The sequence below is a fragment of the Sinocyclocheilus rhinocerous genome, unplaced genomic scaffold, assembly GCF_001515625.1.
Source record: "Sinocyclocheilus rhinocerous isolate Xijiao unplaced genomic scaffold, SAMN03320098_v1.1 scaffold6290, whole genome shotgun sequence".
NCBI lineage: Eukaryota > Metazoa > Chordata > Actinopteri > Cypriniformes > Cyprinidae > Sinocyclocheilus > Sinocyclocheilus rhinocerous.
Window position 1 is genome coordinate 1 of NW_015652359.1, and position 10,005 is coordinate 10,005.

A 10,005-nucleotide genomic window follows, 5' to 3' on the forward strand; every position below is an offset into this window, starting at 1 on the left:
CTCACACACTCACTGCGGATGCCGGTTCTGACGGGTCTGTCAGTGCTGGAGATGATCAGTGGGGTGTTCTCTGGGTGGCGTTTGGCTGCGTTCACTCCAGACACTTGTTTGAACTCAATGTAGGCCACTCTGAAACACTGCACACACACACACAGAGTTATGATGATGATTTGGTGAAGGTGTCAGTAATCTGGTGCTTGTGTTGCGGCTGTGAAGGCGTCACCTGTCTGCGTCTGGAGGTGAAGTATCTGGACACACCGCTGCCGCTCGCTCCAGACGCTCCTGGTCTCTCGCTCAGCTCCACTGACTGCAGCGGACCGAAGCGGCTGAAGACGTCTGTCATAACACTCTACAAACACACACACAACCACACAGCTTCAGATCACAGCCACAGCACGACTGAAGAGTCCTCTGCCCAATGCGTCCGTGTACATGTGTGAACTCAAGGTCAAACTGAGCGCACTGCATTGTGGGATACAGCGGTCTGAGCTTTGTAATCGCAGTTTAACCGGGGTTTTCAAACTGGAGTGCAAGGAAAAGTTTACTGGAGAAAAAACGTAAAATTAAGAAATAATAAAAAATGGCTGAAGATGATCAGAGTAAGAATTATTGTTACATCTGTGGGAAACCTCAGTCCAAGTTAGCGTGCCATTTGAAAACTCATATGACTGAAGTTGAAGTTGTGCAGGCTTTGTCACTCCCGGTTCACTCGAAAGAACGTAAAGCAATGCTGCAAAAGCTCAGGAACAAGGGCAACTTTCAGCATAACACCGACGTTTTACAGTGTGGAGAGGGGGCTCTTAAAATAAAACGGGCACCAAAAAGAAAGTGTGTTTCAAAGCAGTTTGTGCATTGCATGTACTGCAAAGGGATGTTTGTACGGAGAGATCTGTGGCGTCATTTGAGAAGATGTCCCTCAAAACCAGCAGCTGACAGTGAAAACCAAGGGAGGAAGAGAGTTTTGGGCCTGGCGTCTATGGCTGAGTCTTCATTCAGTCAGCACATATCTCGAGGAGTTTGGAAACTCTTAGGCATTCTGAGATTCCTGATCATTATATGACTGGTTTTCTGCAGGTGTTCAGAAGATGCTCATTGAGAGCACCACTGAATGAAAATTCTGTCATCATTTACTCACCCTCCACTTGTCTGTGTGTTGTGTACGATCATGTACCTGTAAAACACATTGGTCCCTGTAATCCAGAGAACTGACATGTTTTGTGTATTGTAAAACAAGTGTCCTCATAAATCAGTCGGACCCTATAAATCCCAATTATGTAATAGGCGGGCGGGTTATAGGAGGGGCGTGGCTGTCCTTGTGTACCACCAAAATATCGTATTGTCATATTATCCATTCTATTGTGTGTAAAGAAAATCCAAAGTGATATTTGTGTTCTGCAGAGTAAAACAAAATTTTTGATAGTCTTATCATCTCTGTAGGACATGGGGAAAGGGGTGTCCCCTTAAACCACCATCCAACTGGTTTGGCCATCAAAGTCCTGCTAAACCACAAAAACCAGTGTGAGTGTGTTATAGCATGTGTTATAGTGTGTGTGTGTGAGACTGACCTCAGAGCAGTAGGGAGGAACGTTCAGAACGAACAGTGTTCGGTCCAGCGGTCGGTTCGTGTTGGACTCCGATCGAACCCTGTGCTCTTTAACACACAGCTGATGAAGAGCAGCATGAGCGTCATCCTCACTGAACCTCAGCGACAGCACTGCCACACACACACACAGAGAGAGAGAGACAGAGAGAGATCACTTCACCAGAACGCTTCGGTTACAGTGAATCAAGCGCGAGTCGACTCCAGCGAACCGAGTCGCGCACTCTCACGGGAGGCTTACTATCCTCTGAAGCGATTATAATAAAGGTTACCAATTTCTAAACATTAATGAATTGAAAATAAATGTTCCATTTTACCAGTAAATCCTCCAGGAAAGACACGCGCGTGTTGCTCTGCGGACGGCGCCATGTTCATTTACTGTTTACACGCGTCACCGGAAACAGAGACGCAATGGCTGATGGGAACTGTAGTTCTTATTCCAAGTCTTAACAGATGGTGAGTATATAGTCACTGGAAATCTTCATATTTGATTTAGGCCTCATGAGCGTCTCTTGTTTGTCTTTTACTTTAATATGTGTTTGTGATGTTTTTGAGTCTCTTCTGCTCACCAAAACTGCATTTATTTCTCAAAACCACAGTAAAAATCATGAAATATTAGAATGTAAAACGGCTGTGTTCTATGTGAATATCTGTTAAACTGTAATGTATTCCTGTGATGCGCAGCTGTATTTTCAGCATCATTACTCCAGTCTTCAGTGTCACATGATCTTCAGAAATCATTCTAATATGCTGATTGCTGCTCGAGAAACATTTCTGATTATCATCAATGTTGAAAACAGTCGTGCCGCTCAATATTTTTGTGGAAACTGTGATGCATTTTATTTTTTCAGGATTCACAGATGAACAGAAAGTTCAAAAGAACAGCATTTATTTGAAATAGAAATCTTAATTATTTTACTGTCACTTTTCATCAGTTTAATGCATGTTTCAGTTTCTTTATTATTTTACTGTCACTTTTCATCAGTTTAATGCATCCGTTTCAAGCCTGTGAATGATGGTGTAAATGTGAACGTAAACAAAAAGAAGTTATGCGAGGAATAACGAGAGACACACACGGCTGATTATAAAGCAAGATCTTTACTGAAGAAAAGAAAAGAGGCGTTAAAAGTGAAGCGGGAGCTGTGTGAACGTGAGGAGCTCCGCTCGTAGAAACAGGCGTCAGATCTTGATGCGGAAGGCGGTGGAGTGAGGGCCGCTCGTCTCTGCTCCGCTGGAGCCGCTCTGACCGGACGATTTGAACAGAGCCTTCAGGATGGTCTGAGGATCCACCTCCGGCCCTGAAGACGTCTTGGAGCCCGAGCGAGACGACGAGTCCTTCTGCGCTGGAGCCGCTGCGCCGGGCGAGTCGCTCAGCCTCCTGACACACAGAGAGAGAGAGAGAGAGAGAGAGAGAGTCACCTTCATCACCACCACCATCATCATCATCATCACACTGATGGAGGAGCGGCTCACAGGAGGATGGGCTGCTCTGACGTGATCACGCTGCCCTGCATGTGCAGGTTACACTTCATCGGCTGGCCTGAAACACACACACACAGAGAGAGAGATCAGTGTATCTGATGCAGGCAGAGGTGGACAGTAATCAAGCACATTTACTTGAGTGTTGTTCTTGTGAAGGCGAGTGTGTGAGTCTCACCGTCCAGGCAGCGGTTGTTGTACTTCCTGTAAGCACTGACTGCATCCTGCTTACGCACAAACACCACCTCAGCCACGCCAGCCTTCACCAGCCGCGCCCGCTTCAGCGCACCGCACACACAGAACAGCTCCTGCACACACACACACACACAGATTAAACACAGTCAGACGAGCGAGTGTGTGACGAGCCGCAGGCCTGAACTCACCATTATATCCTCCTCAGTCACTCGAGGGTGAAGGTTGTTGACCGTGATCTTTGTGCCCTCCAGAGGACTGAAGACAGGCTGATAAACACACACACAGAGAGAGAGAGAGAGAGAGAGAGAGATTAGCTGTACTGTTACAGTGTGTGTACCTGTGCAGGTGAGTGTGTGTGTGTGTGAGTATGTGTGTGTGTGTGTGTACCTGTGCAGGTGAGTGTGTGTGTGTGAGTGTGTGTGTGTGTGAGTATGTGTGTGTGTACCTGTGTAGGTGAGTGTGTGTGTGTGTGTACTTGTACTCATGCAGGTGTGTGTGTGAGAGTGAGTGTGTGTGTGTGTGTGTGGGTACTTGTACTTGTGCAGGTGTGTGTGTTACAGTGTGTGTACCGGTGCAGGTGTGTGTGTGTGTGTGTGTGTGTTGTGTGTGTGTGTGTGAGTACCTGTGCAGGTGTGTGTGTGGGGCCGCTGGTGTCTCTGCTGGTCTGTTGTGTGCTGACGGTGGCTCTGCAGACGGGCTGTAGGCTCTGTGTGGGGGGGCGAGCGGGGGGCACCGAGACTGAAGGAGGAGTGTAAGAGTCGTTCTTCACCACCTTAGTGATGGGAGTCGAGAGAGAGACGGGCCCCGCCTAAACACAGAGAGAGAGAGAACATACAAATACCAAAACCCAGTAGACTAGCCCATTACAGAAAATGAACTGATTTGATAAAATCCAGGCCATAAAAAAAACACAAAAGCAAGTGGAGCAGATGGCATCCTCAATGAAATGCTCAAGAACACAGAGCACAAGTTAAGACGGGCCCTACTAAAACTGTTCAACTTGGTTCTGAGTGTTGGTCATTTCCCTGAAACCTGGAATAGAGGACTCATAACGCCTATGTACTCTCACACACACACACACACGTGTAAACAAACACACTCATGTGTAAAGAGAGAGAGAAAGAGTATATGTGACGAAATACAGCTATTTGAAAATCTGTATCAAAACTTAATTTTTGATTAGTAATATGCATTGCTAAGAACTTCATTTGGACAACTTTAAAGATGATTTTCTCAATATTTAGATTTTTTTGCACCCTCAGATTCCAGATTTTCAAATAGTTGTATCTCAGCCAAATATTGTCCTATCCTAACAAACCATACATCAATGGAAAGATTATGTATTCATATTCCAGAAAAGAATCGACCCTTATGACTGGTTTTGTGCTCCACGGTCACATATATGAAGTACTTATTTTCTAAAACATGTTTTACTCTAAACCTGCTAGAAAATCAAAGCCATAAATCTAACAACGTTGTGTTCCAAATTTGAGGTTGATATCACAAAAAAAATGAGAATGTGTGTGTGATTCTCACTCGTGTCTGCAGGTGGTTGGCTGTAGTGATCTTCATCTGTTTGTTGGGAACCACAGCTCCATCATCTTCCTCAGCAGCAGCAGCAGCAGACATGACCTACAGTCAGAAATTATGGGATGTTTAATTATGGACACTCATTACTAATCACTACTGTCATCTGAGGCACTGCTGAGTATGAAAGCATTCATGAGGACTCGAGTCTCACCGGAGCGGCTGCACTGGGAACATTGAAGCGGATCCCGCTGGTCGTTCCCACCGGCCTCTGCTGCGCGCACACACACACAGAGACACACACACACACACCGTCACTGGCGTTCAGAGTCAGAGTCATGGTAACAAGCGTCGCTCATCTATCTGCTCACCTGGATGGTTTTGGTGATTTTCAAAAACGCTGCGCTCTGATTGGACGCCGTCGGGACGCTCCTCTTTAAGCTTAACCTATCGCGCACGTCCACAACTGTCGTGATCCCGCCCCCCAGCTGCAGGGCCATGCCCATTCTGGTGCTCTGGGGCCGGGGCCCGGCGGAGACGGGGCCGGTGTTGTGGATCTGGACGTGAGGGATTCCCGTGGGTTTGACGGGCGTGGCGCTCGGAGGCGGAGCCTGCTGCTGTTTGCGTGAGTTTAGCAGCTGCCGCGCGTCCTGTACGGCTCCGGCTCCTCGCCCCCGGATCCGGAACCGAGCGTCCTTCTGCCCCAGCTTCTCTCGCGCATCCTTCACCTGAAACGCTGCACGGACAGAGCGATGAACAACGCGACAGAGCCCAGAGTAAACCAGAGCTAGCGCCAATCGCAGGGCGCTTACCTCCTGTAGCTCCGCCCACTCCCAGCCGCTGTCTGACATCACCGCTGCCAATCATCTGACGGGCATCGAAGGCCCTGCCCACTGGCCCCGCCCCTCTGCCATATATGGGCCTGTGGGAGGGACAACAGCAGTTACAAACCAATGACCAACAGAACTCGAATTCGAAACTATTTTCCTTTATACTCGTATAGATGCATACATACCCATACTATATACGGTGAAAAACTGCATTGTACATTACATGTAATTTTACGTTAGTATACAGTTTTTAGAAGTGAAAAAGAACGTATAATTTACAGTGAGAAACCGTAAATTGACATTAAAAAGGAATGTGTATGCACATGTATATATATATATATATATTTACAGTGTACGCATCTGTTTTTCTCTGAATCAAAAGCACTTGTAGTCTCTCACGGCTGTCGATCGAAGGATATCGGTCGATACATCGATCAGTCACTGAGGGAACTCGCGTGCTAATAACAAACGCGCTCAGAGTTTCTGTAGATAATGTGAAAGATACGCAGAAATTAAATGAATGTAATGTACGAGGTTTGTTTGTAAAAGCAGCCGCGAACAGAAACGCGCAGGACGCCACGAGTCACGCGCGTCAGCCAATGAGAAGGCGAGCGTGAGCGCTGCGTGCGGCTCAAACGGCCGTATTAACCAATCAGCGGCGAGAGAAGGCGGGACATCGCGCTCAGCACCAGGAGCTACACGACTGCGTTTACAACGACAGAATAACGCTAAAACGCCCCGGCGGTTTAAATGAACGCCGTTCGAAGAATCTGAACAGATTTACCTCTTACTGACTCCTCTAGCGTTAAAACTGCGTCGACGAATCACTTCATCCAGAGAGAGATCCGCCATATCTGCGCTTGTGTGGATTCTGTGCGGAACGCAACACAGCACGCATGCGTTACGTACATATGGGCGGGGCAAAGCGGTGCGTGACGGAAAGCGGAAAGGGTCAAAATACACGCGGAACACGAGAAAACGCGAGAGCCGTATCTTATTCAATCATCACATAGATAAAAAACAACAACAAACATTTGAACTATTTTCAAAGTACCTCTGCAACTATTAAGTTTTTTATTATTTTTTACATTCTTTATATTAATGAATGTGACGAAAGCAAAACATTATATTAATGACGAAAGAAATCTAACCCAAAAAAGCAGGTTTTAATTTTTGGTACATTTTTAAACACAATTTTACACCTGAATTTTTTTTTTGTAACGGACATTCCCTGGAAGCAAGTTTGGTCATTACCTCACAAATACTTTATTACTAACAAAATGAGAGAAATTGAGTTAAGCTGATTCATAGAGTTTAAATACTGAAAGCGCAAAACTATTGTTTTTTTCATAACTTAACACAACATACATATATAGAGGATCACAGTGTTTTAAACTATGATCAGTTACGTTTTTAACAGCGTCAAAGGAACAAACTAAAGACAAAAGGCGCTAAGCTCCGCCTCCAAAAAGCGAGACGCGGTGACGTCACGGCCTATCCCACAATGCACCGGCCGAAGACCTCGCTCGAGCCACAAACGAGGCTTTTTCTCGCTCTGTACACTATTAAGTGCACTCGTGATGTGTGTGTGTGTGAGAGGAAGAGTGCCGGGTGTCATCGGTGGCCCGCGGGCGCACTGCGCGTTTATCGCTCGCTCCTCACCGTCGCGGAGAAGCAGGGCGCGCGGGAAGACCACCGCGAGCGCAGCACTCGGTGCCTTATGCCTTAAACTGATGAGTAAGGAAAATAACGACGCGGGGTGACGCCCGTGTCCTCGCTCAAACTCGCGAGAGGAATTTTTGAACGGGCACAGGTCCGTCTGCGAGGTGACTCACCTACTTTAGTGAGATGCCGAGCAGAGCCAGGATCTGCCCCGAAGCACCTGAACGAGTTAAACACAGAACAGAGCTAGAGCGCTACTGACGGACTGCCGAACGAGTCTTTTAGAAGCTTCGAATCAGTTTTACGAAATGATTCAGTGACTCGAAGCGACGCCTGCTGGTCAACAGTGCGTCAATGCAACAAAAACTCAGGCTTAAACATACATACAACAGCTTTTAAAACCCCATTGCACATGTCTTTTTGAATTTATAATGCATGGAAATCTTTAAAAGTACTACAATACCAGGAAGAAAGATCGGGTTGTTGATGTTTGCCTGCCATCCTCGCTCTGTCTGCACAGCTTGCGTGAACGCGCTGATGACGGTATGCAGATACATACGTTGACAGGCAGGTAGGAAAGCCAATTAAAACGCTCGGACCGAGCGTTTTGATTGGACGAACATTTCTTGATCCTACGCCTTCCACAGAATATATAAATACATTTAGACCACTTAACTTGATTGCAATCGGGATGTGAAGAGACTTTCAACCAGCATAACAAAAAATGTTTCTGAAGACAATCACCTATTGCACCTTTAATGGGGGCCAGCAACTGTTTGGTTACCAGTCATTGTCTTCATCTTTTGTGTGAACTCCAAACACAAAAGATAAAGGCAAACTCATACTGGTTTTGGAACAACTTGAGGGTGAGTATTTAACATCCATAATGACGAATATCTTGAGCACAAAGTATAGACTATTTCACCTGTGATTTTGCTACGGTCTCTACCACTTTCAGGCATAAACCTGCGTTCAAATAAAACAGAAAATCAGTATAAACAACATCCACCATTAATTGCTATATTCAAATATAATGTCTTTGAACTGTCCCTCAATGTCTTTTCCCAGCCCCTGATCGTTTTGGCGTTGTGTTATATGCAGTTGCCAATGGCTCGTCTTTGCACTTTTCCACATTCAAAGCATTGTTTAGCTAACGTTCAGATAAAGATACATAAATGCTCAGGCTGATGAACAGTATTTTTGTAAAGATAAAATCCCTAAAATGGTTCCCCAAAATGTTTTTCTTGCTTTAACTACGTTCAGGCTTGTTACCACAGGATTTGGACAACATTTAGGGTCACACTGTGACTGGATAGTTAAGTAAAAGCTACAAACAAATCACATAAATTTAAGCAAAAATCACATAAACTTCAACCTGTATGCATTTCTTTCTCATTCGGAGTTGTATTCAAAGTTTGGGTTGTCTTTGAAAAATGTGGTCCCACATTTGGTTCTGCTCCTATGCATGTGTTATAAAGATATAGTTAGTACAGTTAATAGAATGGAATGACCTACTCACACGCAGCACATTAATAGAATATGTAAACATTGCCAAATAATAGCTATTTTGTATAGCTATTGTTAATATTAACTTGTCCTATATTACTTCTGCTGGTTCAGTTTTGCCACTGTATTTCTTTTTAAGGGGCTTATTTTGGGAACACTATATCCTAATCATAATCCCACCAAAACCACACACACTAACGTTTCTAATGCTGCCTTCACGTGCTCTCGGAATTATCGTAAATACGAGTTTCCTAGGTAAACATTGCACATGAACGCCCTCCCATTTCGAAACTTTAATGCGATGAGCTCGTAATCACAACTTCAGAAGTGAGAATTATCACATTTCCGATAGAACGTGAAGGCATTAGGCCTACGATGCTTTTGGGAAACGCAGCCCTGGTTACTTGCGTGATATGGTTGAGTGAGTAAAGTTACGCGATTTTATTTTTAAACTACTTCAAGTTTGGGTTGTCTTTGAAAAATGTGGTCCCACATTTGGTTCTGCTCCTATGCATGTGTTATAAAGATATAGTTAGTACAGTTAATAGAATGGAATGACCTACTCACACGCAGCACATTAATAGAATATGTAAACATTGCCAAATAATAGCTATTTTGTATAGCTATTGTTAATATTAACTTGTCCTATATTACTTCTGCTGGTTCAGTTTTGCCACTGTATTTCTTTTTAAGGGGCTTATTTTGGGAACACTATATCCTAATCATAATCCCACCAAAACCACACCCACTAACGTTTCTAATGCTGCGTTCAAGTCCTCCTGGGACGTTCGTACTTATGAGTTGACGAGTCGTAATTGCGACGTCAGCTGCGTTCAAGTCAGTTTTAGTCGGCACAAGATGGCGGTGTACCTTCTTTAACGCCCTACCATTTTCGTGAACACAACGTGAAGGCGGCATTAGGCCTACGATGCTTTTGGGAAACCGAGCGGCAACCTCCTGCTCTCTCTCGTGAAGCCAACAAGGAAGTGACTTAAACGGTAATTCATCGACTGGCCGCTAGAGACTGGCTGCAAAAGGGAGTCAATCCCATAGACTCCCCATGTTAAAATGCCCAACTTTACAGCAGAAAAAAACATGTTTACAGCCTGGTTCAAAAAATTATTTTGGTCTATATAGCTAATTTTGCCCTTCATGACAACTGTGAGGGGGGTGAATTTTTTTATAACTCATCCGTTTAAATTATAT

The 10,005-nt window shown here is 44.9% G+C and overlaps 2 protein-coding genes across 2 annotated transcripts; both read right to left on the bottom strand.

The window, feature by feature from the left end:
• Window positions 1-9: 9 nt before the first annotated feature.
• On the bottom strand, window positions 10-2,020 carry LOC107714891 (ribosomal RNA-processing protein 7 homolog A-like; the record flags this gene model as incomplete). Its single annotated transcript, XM_016520883.1, has 4 exons — window positions 1,918-2,020; window positions 1,566-1,714; window positions 224-349; window positions 10-137 (listed from the first exon to the last, which is right to left on the bottom strand). Coding segments are annotated over exons 1-4 (461 nt in total), but the record flags the coding sequence as incomplete, so codon positions are not given.
• Window positions 2,021-2,682: 662 nt separating this feature from the next.
• On the bottom strand, window positions 2,683-6,547 carry LOC107714893 (polymerase delta-interacting protein 3-like). Its single transcript, XM_016520886.1, has 10 exons — window positions 6,416-6,547; window positions 5,614-5,723; window positions 5,173-5,537; window positions 5,016-5,075; window positions 4,811-4,906; window positions 3,897-4,082; window positions 3,463-3,540; window positions 3,258-3,387; window positions 3,074-3,140; window positions 2,683-2,978 (listed from the first exon to the last, which is right to left on the bottom strand). The coding sequence occupies exons 1-10, from the start codon at window positions 6,481-6,483 to the stop codon at window positions 2,780-2,782; spliced, it is 1,359 nt and encodes a 452-aa protein (XP_016376372.1). The 5' UTR covers window positions 6,484-6,547; the 3' UTR covers window positions 2,683-2,779.
• Between the last annotated feature and the right edge of the window lie 3,458 nt (window positions 6,548-10,005).